Genomic DNA, 14,088 nt, shown 5'->3' on the forward strand with positions numbered 1-14,088 from the left:
TATGGTGTAATGTTGTCATGTTACAATGGTTTGGTGTTTGTAAAGAAATGAAAAAAAAATTAATTAAAAAATATTCAGGAACTGAGAGAAATAAAACTTCTTCTGGGAGGAAGAAAATGTGGCTGCTGGTACCAGGAATTGTCACCGAATGGTCCAGGACAACAGAAACATCATATTTTGTGAGCCACCTTGAGTCTAATTTAGGAGAAAGGTGGCATATTGAATGAATGAATGAATGAATGAATGAATGAATGAATGAGGTTATTTTAACCACACACCCCTTTGAGAACTACATCTATAACTACCGTAACCAACAGTAACATTTACTCTACTTGGAGAAGCCCAAAATCTCACAGTCCAACATAAAACACAAATGAATGTGGGGATGGGAGAAATGAAACTCAGTTGCAACAGAGAGATTTTCACACTCTTACTCAAACACGATACATCTATTTCTATAATTAGAATAATATTGTCCTGTCTTATGCAACAAGAATATATATTTCCAATAAATCATCTCAGACATCTTAGCAATGGATTGCACAAAGGGGGAAGGGGTGGGTGGGTGAAACTACTTATTGTCTAATGGGGAAACCTAGTTTCCTTGGACTCTTTGGGGAGGTCCTCTTTGTAAAGAGACCTCGCACTTTCCTGGTGGTACCAGGGGAATCTTTCTTGGTGTGGTCCCTCCTTGGTTTTCTGGGACATTGAGGAGATAGTGGCTTTTCTGAACTGTGACTAAATTGCTTCTTTACCTGAGTGGTCTTTTGTTTTGATGGAGTAGCACCCTCCTTCCTAGGGGGGCTCAATGAGACATCTGGGTTGACAATAATCCGTGCTTTTTGGAAGACACTAGAGTCTTGGTTGGCCAGAGCTGCACCAGTATTCTTGGGGCTTGTTTCATTGCTAGACACTCTATCTAGCTTGCAGGGCACTCGCTCAGAAGGTCTGGGTGGAAGTAGGATAATAGGCCTCTTGATGATGTCTGGGCTGTTGGAACTGGATTGCTGAACTAGAGGAGACTGCAGTTTAGTTGTGGCTATAGGTTTTTTGGTGGGTACAATCTCCAATCTCTTGGAGGTTATTGAAGTAGCATTCCCAGGCAAGGTAGAAGCCTGGAGGGAAGAAGCCACTGTAAATTCAATCTCCAATTTTCTTGGACCCTGCTTCTTGAGAAGCTTCTTTGTTTTTTTGTGTCCACGGATCCGAGCCCAGGCCTGCTTGATAGCACACAGCATCCTTTTCATGGGGTTTCGAGACAGCATCGTTGTATTAGGATCATGCTCAGAGCAACCAGTCTGAAGTTCTTTTGCCTCCTGGAACTGGGGGTGCCTGCCAGATGGGAAGGGGGACTCCTTTTTGAATTTTTGCAAGTTCCCTTTTTTTGTTATCTCCCTTTGGGGTAAAGGGGGGGAATTGTGGATCTGGACAGTCATTTGACTAGGCTGCTCCATCCTTCCAGATGATTTACAGAAGCCTCTGAGCTCCTGAGCACCTGGGCCTCTGGTTTGTCCATTGCTGCTACATTGCTTTGGAGGATGTGCCTTTGCCTTATCCATCCCACTGGTCTTCACCAGCCCCCATTTCTTGGCATGGGTCTTCTTCATCTTTACATAGAAGTCCAGGTCCATTTGCACCTGCCTATCCTCCACAATCAACCGAGGGTAGACAAGGAGAAGAGCATCTTTCTGATCACAAGGGTGGTGACAATGTGGCCGGCAGCTGCCACACAGCCAACACACGGAATACTCTGACCTCAGCTCCTGATGGCCCATTTCCAGATCTTGCACCACACTCGAGCAGAGCCCCTTCATCATTTGCTCCACATTTGTGGGTGTGACAAGTGACCTCTCCAGCTTCTGGCAGGGCTGGGCTTCAAGAAAACCCTCGAAGGCTGGAGGACCCTTGGCCTGATGATGCTTCCTGGTCACCATGACATGTTGGGATTGGTGATGCACACCAGAGGTCCCAGGACACTCTTCTTGGTTCCTGGCCTTGTTGGTTAAAGCACCTTGGGTCAGGGAGAAGGCATCCTGAACTTTGGCCCCCATTTCACAAGGTTGAGCCATCAATTTGGCCAGGTTACAAGGGGCCTTGGGGCTCATGTCAGGTAGGGTGCTCCCCCTTGCATGCCTGTTGTATAGTTGTGGTGGATGCCTCTTTACCTCATTCACCTGCACAGCCTCCACCAGTCCCCATTCTTGGGCATGGCTCTTCTTCATTTTCAGGTGGAAGTTCAGGGTAAAATGTACCTGCTCATTGTGCTCAATAAGCCGTGGGTAGACAAGCAAGAGAGGGTCTTTCTGGGAACGGGGGTGAGGGCAATTGGGGCTGCAGCTGCCACATGAACGACACACAGGATACTCTGCCCTCAGCACACCATCGACCATCTCCAGACTTTGCACAACACGCAGCTGCAGGTCTTTCACCACTTGCTTCAGGCTTAGTGAGGAAAAGATGGATTGTTCCAGTTGCTGACGGGAAAGAATGCCAGGAGGCTCCTGGATACCAGAGGGTGGCTCTACTATGCTTCCCATCTGAATGCCACCTTGCAGTGGCTCCACTGTCTGGGAGGAAGGAACTTGTCTAATGGGATGAGGAACTTCTGGTTTCTTTATCTCCTGCACCATTACCTTGCCATCCTCTGCTCTGCCCTTTGGTGTGTCTAGGACAGCAGTTTCCCTACTAGGACAAATTAGAGGAGTAGGTTGGGGGAGCACCTCTGCCCCAGCTTGTGGTGCTGATTCCTGAGAGAAGACCTTCCCTTGCTGTGACCCACTTTCCTTCTCAGGGAATATGAGGGTTTGATAAATGGTTGGCTCTTCCCTTGCCTCTTGTGAAGCAGGTTGAGGCAGCAGGGGCAGGGTAGAAGGTGCATGTGTGGCAGCACCAGGCCTTGGTAAGCGGATAGTTTGGTTAGGCAGGGAGTCCTCCCAGCTTACTCTACGGCACTTCAGGCGCCGCTGGGTTGCAACGTCCTTTTCCTTGTGGGCACCCTTGGTGGTACTCTCCTTTCTTGATTTGTAGTCTTGTACTCTTTCTGGGCTCTCTCCTGGAATGTCAGGGAAAGGGCTGGCTTTGCTTTCATCCTGCAAGGAGCTTCCTATCCTAAAACTGCTGTAGTTGACTGTCTGTGTGTCTCTCAGGCTACTAGGCTTATCATCTATGGTCACCCCCAGAGTGTCCTTTGGAGATGTTACAGGGCAGAGGCTGCCTGGTGCTGTTTTAGTCAACCTATTTTCCTCTCCTCTTCCTACCAGTGTGGCCTGGAAAACACTTTGTTCCTCTGAGGAAAATAGGGACACAGGTTGAGGAGGTTCCTCCCTCAAGGTTTGGGATGACGTTCTCTGAGAGGCGGCCTTCATTTCCTTCTGTACCTGACTTTCTGCCTCAGAAGGCAGGAGGTGTTTGGCAGGGACAGGCCCCTCCAACAACTGTTGGGGAACTTCCTGTTTCCTGACACCAACAGAAGTGGCTTTGGTCACTTGATTGTCTGAGTCAGGCTTTGCTGAGCCTGCATCTTGGATGAGGAAAGGGCCTGTCTGCCTTCTTCCATCTCCTGCCAACTTGTCAAGGGCCTGAGTAAAAGAAGTGGGAACCCCCAAGAGCTGAACCTGTTTCCTCTTTATATCCATTTCCAAGCGCTGTCTGGTCACTGGATCAACAGCTTGGCAGGGGACACGGCGGCGGTAACAGAATACCTGCAGAGCTGGTTTGGGCAAGGCCAGCTTCTTCTTTTGGTAGGTGTCTCCCTCTGATGCCATGGCCTCCAGAAGCCGGGCAGTCGCTTTCACACCAATCTGACTGACTGGCAATGGGGACAGCTTGGCTGAGTGACTGCTTTTTGTCCTGGAAGGTGATTGGGCATGAGGAGGAGGAGGCATCTGGGCTGCAGGAGCTGATAGGGGGAAAGGAGAAGGCATATGGTCTGTGGGAGTTGATGAGGAGTGAGCAGAAGGCATCCAGGATGGAGGAGGTGTTACAGATGGAGTAGAAGGGATCCACATTGCAGAAGGTGATTTGGGGCTATTAGAGGCCCTCTTGGCTGTTGAAAGTGAAAAGGAGTTAGCAGAAGGCTTCCTGGGTGTAGGAGGTGTTATTGATGGAGTAGAAGGTGACCACATTCCAGGAGGTGATTTGGAGCTATCGGAGGCCCCCTTGGTGGTTGGAAGTGATAAGGAGTAAGTAGAAGACATATAGGATGCAGGAGGTGTTACGGATGGAGAAGGTGTCCATGTTGTGGGAGATGATCTGGAGCTGTCAGAAGCCCTCTCACCTTTTGGAAATGATAAGGAGTGAATAGAAGGCATCAAGGTTGTGGGTGGTGATTGGGAGCGACTAGAAGGCATCTTGGCGGTGGGAGGAGACGAGGAGCAAGCAGAAGACTTCTGGGCTCTAGATGGCCTTAGGGAATGAGCTGAAGGCATCTTGGCTGTTGGAGACAATGGGGGGTGATCATATGGCACCTGAGTCACCAGAGGAGATTGAGAATGCGGTGTAGAAGGCATTTTAGTTATGTGAGATGATAGGGAATCAGCAGGGGCCTTCTGAGCTGTAGAAGGCATTGTGGCTGTATGAGGCAACAGGGAGCGAGCAGAGGTCTCCTGAGTCATAGAAGGCATCTTGGTTGTGTGAGAAGATGGGGAGTGTGCAGTGGTCTCCCAATTGCTAGATGTTATCACAGCTGTGTGAGGTGACAGGAAGTGAGCAGAGGTCTCCTGAGCCATAGAAGGCATTCTGGCTTTGAGATGCAATAGGGAGTAAGTAGAGGTCTCCTGAACATTAGAAGGCATCCTGGCTGTGTGAAGTGATAGGGAGTCAGCAGAGGTCTTCCGAGGAGTAGAAGGCATCTTCACTTTGTGATGTGATAGGGAGTCAGCAGAGATCTCCTGAGCACTAGAAGGCATCTTGGCTTTGTGAGTTGATTGGGAGTCAACAGAGGTACCTCGCACTGTAGAAGACATCAGGGCGGTGCGAGATGAATGGGAGCCAGCAGAGATCTCCTGAACAGCAGGAGGCACCTCAGCCATGCAAGATGAATGAGAATGACTAGGATTCTCGACTGTGGGAGGTGATTGGGAGTGAGCAGGAATCACTTGGGCTGTGGATCGTGATAAGAAAGTAGTAGATGACGACTCAGCCATGGCAGGTGATAAGGAATAAGCAGAAGAAATGCAGACTGTGGGAGGAGATGAGGAATAAGTAGAAGGCTCCAGACTTGTAGCAAGTGATTGAGAATGAGTGATAGGCACCGAGGTTGTGGATGGTGAGGAGCTAGTTGTAGCTGGTGCAGCTGTGGGCATAAGAGACAAAGCAGAAGGCATCTGGGTTGTAAGAGGTGATTGGGAATAATCAGAAGGCTCCTGAGGCTCTGGATGACTCCTGAAAGAACCTGAGAAGAGAAAAAAGGAGAGATATAGTGGTTAATTCTTTAACTGGCAGGACATGGCATGCATATACTAGGGAATTCCTTTTTGGATTAAAGGTCCCAGAATTCTCCAGCCACTGGGGCCATGGACATGCTGGCTGGTGGAGTTTCTGAGAACTAGTTCAAATGGTAACTTTTCCAAGTACTGTACTGCAGCAGTGGTATAAAGGATCCAGGGGGAGCTCCCAGTTTAGAGACTACTGGGTTAGCAGGGGTGTTTTTGTAGAGTTTAGTAAGTTATTTTGAAAGCATATCATTCCTGTTACTCATTACAGTATTTAAAAAGTAATCAACTCTATTGTTTGTTGTAAAATATATTTCATTACACAAAGATGCCTTAGGATTCCACAGGATAAAATGGGAATGATTTCTGAAAATTTCTCTTTAACAGGAACTTAAATTCCTGAAAATGTCCTTAAAAGATCATTTGAAAAGTAACTTAAATTTACTTGGTACAGCTACAATGTAACTTCATATACACCCGTGGCATTCCTTACAGTCACTGCAAGTGATGGCAGGGAATAGGATGAATTTTCCCAGAGACATTGAGTTATTTCTGTTATTATACAAAGCATGTTGGGGTAACTTGGTCTTGGATGGGGAATTTAGATCCATCAGCTGTACAAAAGACCTGGTGCTGGTGGAAATAAAAGCAACTCCCCCCAAGGATTATGTTCTTTTTGTTCCAAAATGCCCATAGATACCCATTTTTTAATCTTTTGCTATATTTTGCCACACTTTTGCCTTTTTGGCCAATTTCAACCAGAGAGACCTTGATTTAAAAATAGGATGTGATACCTGCTCACCTCTGGGGAAAAGTTTGGCTTTAGAATCCAGCACAGGATGCACTGACTCCCAAAATCCATTTTAAAAAAACACCCACACATATAGTAAATCCAAAATACAAGTCAGTTAAAGTCTTAACACGTATGAATGGTTTAATACAGGGAGAATACGGTGGAGGAATGTTTGTTTTTGCCTGCACTGGGGAGAAAAGTATCATAACTATTTGTCTCTGATGAAATAGTTGAGGATTTACACCCAAAAGAAAAAGCAGCTTTGGCTTTATACCCAAAGGAAGAAGCAGTGGGGTAAGAGTGAGTCTGTCCAAGGTTTGCCGGTGGGTTTCTATGACTGAGCAGGAGTCCTAGTCCAGCCCTCAAAGAGTTCTGAAAACGTCCCAGAGTAACATTAAATTGACTGACTCATGGCAGCCCTATCCTAGGGGAAGGATTGGGGCAAGATTTACTCAGAGGAGCTTGCTACTGCCTTTCTCAAAGGCTGAGAGAGAGTGACTTGCCTAAGGCCACCCAGTGGGTTTCCATGGCTGAGGAGAGATTTGGACCCTAGCCTCTGGGAGTCCTAGTCGAACACTCAAATCATGACACCACACTGGCTCAGGGTTTTCCTGGCCACATTATACAGAGAAGGATTTTCCATGATCTTCCTCTGAGGCTAAGAAATTTTGACTTGTCCAAGGCCATCCAGTGAGTTTCCATAGCTGAGCAGGGATTCAAACCTTGGTCTCCCATAGTCTAACTCTCAAACCACTATACCATGCTAGCTCAACTTATAGTGATGGCTTTCTAGGTTTTTTTGTTTGTTTGGTTTTGGTAAGCTTTATTCTGAGGAGGTTTGTCACTGCTTTTCTTTGAGAGTGTGACTTGCTCAAGGCCACCCAGCGGGTTACCATAACTAAACAAGGATTGCAACCTTGGTTTCCTGGAAGCCCACCTCCTCTCTTCTGTCAAAAGGGATTTTGTCTTTGTGTTGAGAATTTTTCAGTGATGTGAGCCACAACCAGCAATATAATATGATACAACCTGACCACCTTAGGCAAGAAGAACTTCTTAGCATACCTTTCATCCCTTTTATTTAATATGGGGTTTTATGTTTGATATTTAACATCAGGCAAGATTTTGAGAGGTCATTATGACTTGAGGAAACTAGGGCCTGTTACAGACAGGCCAAAATAAAGCTGCTTCGAGTCACTTTGGAGATATGGTATTTCAATGATGCATGCGTCCTAAGAGTCCAAAAGCCGCACCAAATCTGCACTCTAGTCCTTAGAACTGGCGCGTGGCTTTGGTGTGGCTTTTCGACTCTTAGGACACATGCATCATTGAAATACCATACCTCCAAAGTGACTCGAAGCAGCTTTATTTTGGCCTGTCTGTAACAGGCCTAGGTAATGGGTCCTGTTGACCTAAGTACATGTGGAAGTCCTGGATAGTACTAAAATAAATACTGAATGAATTTGCGGATCCACAATCCAATTTCCCAGCTCTTCGCATATCCTCTTGCAATGGAGACAAAGCAAGTCCCATTGCAAAAACAGCTAAAGACCACCTTCTATCTCACCCCAAGCTGTGTTCCTATTCATCCTTCCTGTCCAACTAGCTTGGGGTGGTCCCAGAACCAATCATGGTTTAGGTCACTCGAAAGTTAAAGCCACCAGCCAATTTGGTTGCTTTTGTCAATTCCATGAAAAACCTATCAAGCCTTTGTTACACCATGTGGTAGCATCACGTATCCCTCAAGATTATGAAATAAGAAATAAATATCAGTCCCAGATCTAGTTGTATGTGTGCCCAGAGAGGGAAACACATTTTTCATGGATCTATCTTCAGGACTGGTAATTATCCCTCTTCTAATACCTGATCTCTCACTATCCAACCTTTCATGCCTTTTTTCCCCTTCTGTTAGCCTTGCATAATTCATAAGGTTGGATTCATTTGGTAAATTTGCATGCACCTTTGCACATTTTGAAATAAAACTCTCTCATGTATTGAAACCGGAGTTTCTCTGCAGTTAGTACTGGTATACATAGGTGAAACGATCCCCAAAGTTACCCTCTTCTCGCAGGCCTCCTTTTCAGCTACAATTTCCTCAAAATTCTAATTTCCCATGGCTATTGCCCCCCCCCCCCCACTTTTTAGGATAACAAACACGATTTGTTACTCACAGCTCTGGAACTTGGCTTTGGGCACAAAGCTTAACAGTACCCAGGAGTTGCTGTCTTGACTATCCTCAGAAACACTCCCAGGTTCCTGTCTCTCAGACTGAGCTTCCATCCATCCAGCACTGTTGGCAATGGTGCTGGTGTCAGTTTCACCAAGGGAAAAATCTTCCACTGGTGAGCTTGATGTCTCATCATCCGAAAAAGATGAAGACCAAGTACTGTCCAGGGAGGAGAGGGTTGGTAGGGAAATGCTAGACAGGCTGGGGATGGAGAAAGACAAAACAAGGAAGAAGAATTGTGGTGCGGCAGTAAAAGACAGCCAAAAAGAAGAAAAAAGCAGAGTGATTCTTTCCAAAAAGAGAGAGCCAAAAAAAGTATTACATCTGGCTAAGAGAAGATGTAATGCATGGATTAGATCACAAATGGCCTACTGGTCACATGCATCCTCCAGCCATTTTTGTTGCCCTCAGATTTTCCATGAGACAGTGGTCTGGTGGCAAAACAAATTAAATTTTCCTCTAAAACAGGGTTGGAAAGTGGTGAGGCCTATGGGTGTCATGTGACCCTAGACTTGAACGTCTCATCAATTAATTTTGAGGCTCCCTTTTTGGCCACCAAGCCTCTCCAACCCACCCAACGACAACAACAACACCCCTACTGATTTGGGTGTGATTCTTTTTTGTCCTGAAAGCAACCAAACTGGCCTCCAGAAACTCCTATATTCTCTGAAACCAAAAAGCAAGAAAATTAGCTGAAAACTGCCCAAAATAGTGCCCAGAAGTGATGCTATTTCCATTGCTCTTGAATGAGATGGTGTTCTCTGGCTCCTGTAGAGTTGCCAAGCTCTAAAACGAAGCACACAGGGAATGTAAACCTTATTTCAAGGATATGATTATGCTTCGTAGAAATGTCCAGCCAGTACATTTCTCTTAATATCCTTCTAACTAAACATCAACTGTATATGGGGCCTGGCAGTCTGAAGTGGCAACAAATTGACCGTATTCTTCTATGATAGTGATAGTCTGTTACTTGCAAGATGATTCCCTCCCCCACTTATTACAATATAGTTGGTCCTCTAGAGCCATGGATTTTTTATCTACAGATTCAATCATCCACAGCTTAAAATGTTTTTTTTTAAATATATAAATATCAAAAGCAAATTTTGATTTTGCCATTTCATATAAGGGATATTATTTTACTATGCCATTGAATTTAATGTGACTTGAGCATATATGTATTTTGGCATCCACAGGGGTCCTGGAAGGAAGCCCCAGGAGATACCAAGGGCCCACTATCTTTCTGTTCCTTGAACCTTCCCATGCTGGCTGGGGCTGGTGGGAATTGTAGTCCAAAATATATGGAGGCACCAATTTAACTACCCTGCTGAGTGCAGGGAACTGTCTAATTAACAATTTGTCAGCTGCCTTGAGAGTATTTCTAAAGAGCAGAGTATAAATACAATAAACAACAACAACAACAGGGTTGTTAATTATGTGGGCTGCAGGGCTCATACAGCCATGCAAAACACCCAGCTCTGAGTTCCCTTCCATCACTGAAACCTTGTCCCTCAAATTGTGATCATCGTCCCAGAAGCCTCTGGGAACTATATGCTTCTCCATTTTAATGTTATTTTGACTTAAATTTGAACGTGGGGGAAATCAACAAATGGTGCTCCTGTCTTGCTTTTCAGCTTTTCATGGGCATCTAGTTGGCCACTATGAGACCAGAATCTCAGACTGAATCGGCCTTTGGTCTGATCTAACTCTGGGTGAACAGAAGCTCTCAATCCCTATCCTCCCAATAAGTTCGCTTTTGTAGATAAACTTTTTAAAACTGGACTGAAACATGGAGCAGATTCACTACCCTACTAACACTGGGGCCTCCAGTCTTCCTGCAGTCCCAGGATGAAGAAGGGCAGGATTCTTCTTGGCCAGCAGAGGGGATTCATGCTCCAATGAAGGGGTTCGCTCTGTTCTCCCTAGGAAGGCCATACAATATTCCAATGGTCCTTAGTCTTCTGGATAATGGATGAAGCCAGAGTAGCTTTCCTTTCTTTCCTTTGGATGCTGAACAACAGTCATGGATGCTTTTTGTATGGAGTTTAATGCATCATTAAGCTGCCAACATTACATTTCTAACCTCTTGTCTTCCCAATATAATTAAGTGGTATATTTTACTAGGCAGCTTCAATAATTCTCTGGATGGTTTGCAGGTCAGAAAAGGTTCTGGTGCCCAATCATTTTGCATACGAGTGGGAAAAATGTGGCCCCAACCCATTGATGTGGCTTCATGTCTTCTTCTCCCCTACTTCTTTGAGTTGGTGGGTGCCCCAAATGGTCAATCCACACTTCTGAAGGTCTCCAAGGATGGTGGATTTCCTTAAGCCACACCCAATCCCTCCTTCAAGAAAACCACTTGAAAAACCAGGCAGTTGTTTCCAATTGTAACTTTTAGCCAAAACTATATCACTTGCAGAATTGTCCACCCCTGGTCTGATGATGGTTGCCCTTCCTTCTCCACATTTGGTGGGTCAGATGATAGAACTTGGATGTGGCAGGCAAATGTGGGAAGAAAGAGGGATGTGGGAAGAAAGAAGGGTTGACTGTTAGCTAGTTACCTTTTGTTGAGGTGTGTGCCTTCATCTTCCTTGGGTAAGGAGAAGGAGGCTGTAAAGCAAGGGACAAAGAATCACAACAGCCTGAGTGGTGGAGGCCAAGAATACAAGAATATTCCCAAACTTCCCCCGGAAATAAGAAATCATCTGCTCACCAGTCCATGTCTCCTGGATGTTGAAAAATCCTGTCCTGTGATGGCAAACCTGTCACAACAAAGGGGAAAAAGAAGCAGCAGAAGAAAGCATTGATTAGTTGGAGAGAGACTGGAGGAGAGAGAAGAGAGACAGAGCAAGATGGCCATCACATTTTCCGTCTGTTCCAAATGGCATGTTATGCCATCCGGCTCTGCCCTGCTCTGACAAACCCTGCTCCTTTGCTCCTACATGATTCTATGATTCTATGATACACACCATCACCCTGATTCCGCCCTGAACTGGCTCTTGACAGACTTTACTGGACTTGCTGAAAGGCTGACATATACATGTGGGGATTTACAGATCTGGTACTAATCCATACATTCAAGTCAACCTTCTGGGGGGGGGGGGGGCTGCTGTTAGAGCTGGATGGGTACCATAAAGCCCACACGTGCTCCCTTCTCTGCCCTCTTTCATAGCTTCTTGTGGTTCATTTCCACCAATACCACCTTATGGTGGCAGAATGGCAAAATAATAAATAAATAAACAGACAAAGAAATATAAAAATGGCTGCATCCTCCCAGTAAAACCATGGAACCACAATTCTTCTATAGAACAAAGTGCATAGTCACCATGGGCCAAGCAACATCATTTTATGATGCAATTCTGTTTAATAGGACTTGAGCATCCATGGCCTTAAGTATCCACAGGGGTGGGGTGTTTCCTGGAACCAAACCCAGTGGATACCAAGAGTCCATTGTACATAGACATAGAGATAGACATGTGCATATATAATTAAAGTAAAACCAACTGAATACTGAACTGCATTAACACTAACACACAAGGTAGTGAATCACAGATCCCACAATTCCAGAGGATGGAGCCATGGCAGTTGTTCCATCCACATGTGATACGTATGTGGTCTCACTGGTGCCCAGGAGTTGTCTGGATTTTCCCATCAAGTCCTCTTTCTTACCGGGCAGGGTGATGTCATCCGACAGACCCAGATGAAAATGAAGAGAAGCAAGAGTTGTAACAGCTCCATGGTCCAATCACCCCAAACCATGTTCACAAGGAGCTTGGGAAACAGCAACCACGTCATCAGAAGTCCAAGAGCAATTGTACCAGTTCCTGGGTTCAGATTGGGCTCCCCTTCTAGAGTCATTCCCGCATCACAAAGGACTTTCATCTTTGCTAGGAGAGGTGCTCACTCTGGCTTTTTGTTGGATCTACACACCAAACAAGCACCTCTTCATTGCATCTGAGAGGCTGGGGATGACTTATGGACACCCCTACCCAACCTCCCTTCTAGGTGGGCCCTTCCCATTTCACAGCCACCTTTCCGTTCAATGCTAAATTAGGCCATGCCCCAGAGGAACCAATTCACAGGACTTTATGTTTAACTTCAGCACCCTGAGCCTAATAGGCCACATAAAATGCCTTTTTAAAAACATACTGTATCTTTCTATTTCTATTCCAGTGTCTTATTGCTTCTTTCAAATTCATTCATACATTGTTTATTGATATTTATACAAGGTGTTCATCTATATCTTGAATTGTTTCTTTCATAAAAGGAATTTGTATCTACAAGAAAAAAACTGTATCATTTTACACGATTTTACACATTTTACATTTCTGATACTTCTTGAGTCTATATCAATTCATGGTGACCCTTGGAATGAGACATCTCCAAGACTCCCTCTTTGGGACATGGTTCTGCTTAGTTCCTCCAAATCCATACCCATGGCCTCCCTAATACTGTACTCTGTCCATCTAACATGCAGTTTTCCTCTTTTTTTCCTTCTCTCCACCTTTCCTAGTACTGCTGTTTTTTCCAAAGTATTTTTAAAACTTTATTTTTTACTGAAAATAAAATTACAAAGAATAATAAAATAAACACTGTTTGTTTCTATATCTATTACAATATCTTACCACTACTTTCAAATTCATTCATACATTGTTTTACTAAGATTTTATATCTTGAATTGTATCTAAAAGAAATAACTATATTTGTCATTAAACCTATCTGTTTTATACATTTCTGATACTGCTTTGAACATGAGTCAACAGTGTGATGCATCAGCTAAAAAGGCCAATGCAATTCTTGGCTGCATCAATAGAAGTATAGTTGCTAGATCAAGGGAAGTAATAACGCCAGTCTATTCTGTTTGGTGAGGCCTCACCTGGAATACTGTGTCCATTTCTAAATGCCACAGTCCAAAAAGGATGTTGAGAAGCTGGAGTGTGTGCAGATGAGGGTGACTCAAATGATGAAGTGTCTGGAAACCATGTCTTATGAGGGAGTGGGTATATTTAGCCTGGAGAAGAAATGGTTAAGAGGTTATATGATATCCCTGTTTAAATATTTGAAGAGGTGTCATATTGAAGATAGAGCAAGCTTTATTTCTGTTGCCCGAGAGAATAAGAATAAGAATAAGGGAGCAATGGATGCAAACTACAGGAAAAGAGATTCCACCTCAACATTAGGAGGACCTTCCTGACAGTAAGAGCTATTCAGCAGTGGAACACACACCCTCATGTGGAGTCTCCTTCTTTGGAGGTCTTTAATCAGAGGCTGGATGACCATCTGTCGGGGATGATTTGATTGTGTGTTCCTGCATGGCAGGGGCTTGGACTGGATGGCCCTTGTGATCTCTTCCAACTCTGTGATTCTATGATATATTTCAGATACTTCTTTTCCATGTAGTTGCCAGTGTGGCATAGTGGTTTAGCCTCTGTTGTAGGCAATGGCAAACTTCCTCTGAACAAATCTTGCCATGAAAACCACATGATACATTTTCCTTAGGGTCACCATAAATAGGAAATGACTTGAAGAAACATATATAAATATATATATATATATATATATATATATATATATATATGATATTGCAATCTACATTATTTATTATTCTTCCTTTAGTTTCTCTGTGTTGTATGCCTATTTCT

General features: G+C 44.6%; 1 protein-coding gene across 1 annotated transcript in view; it reads right to left on the reverse strand.

The window, feature by feature from the left end:
• Nucleotides 1–12,205, reverse strand: part of LOC149310381 (uncharacterized) — a 29,247-nt gene extending 17,042 nt beyond the window's left edge. Inside the window, exons 1-5 of the mRNA XM_089528385.1 lie at nt 12,116–12,205; nt 11,160–11,208; nt 11,008–11,056; nt 8,394–8,650; nt 662–5,392 (exon numbers count right to left, since the gene is read on the reverse strand). Of these exons, the coding sequence (XP_089384511.1) occupies nt 662–5,392; nt 8,394–8,650; nt 11,008–11,056; nt 11,160–11,208; nt 12,116–12,205 (5,176 nt within the window). The remainder of the gene's footprint in view (nt 1–661; nt 5,393–8,393; nt 8,651–11,007; nt 11,057–11,159; nt 11,209–12,115) is intronic.
• Nucleotides 12,206–14,088: the final 1,883 nt, after the last annotated feature.

Source organism: Sceloporus occidentalis, unplaced genomic scaffold (genome assembly GCF_023333645.1).
Source record: "Sceloporus occidentalis isolate IW3139 unplaced genomic scaffold, rSceOcc1.0.p SCAF_6, whole genome shotgun sequence".
Classification (NCBI taxonomy): Eukaryota; Metazoa; Chordata; class Lepidosauria; order Squamata; family Phrynosomatidae; genus Sceloporus; species Sceloporus occidentalis.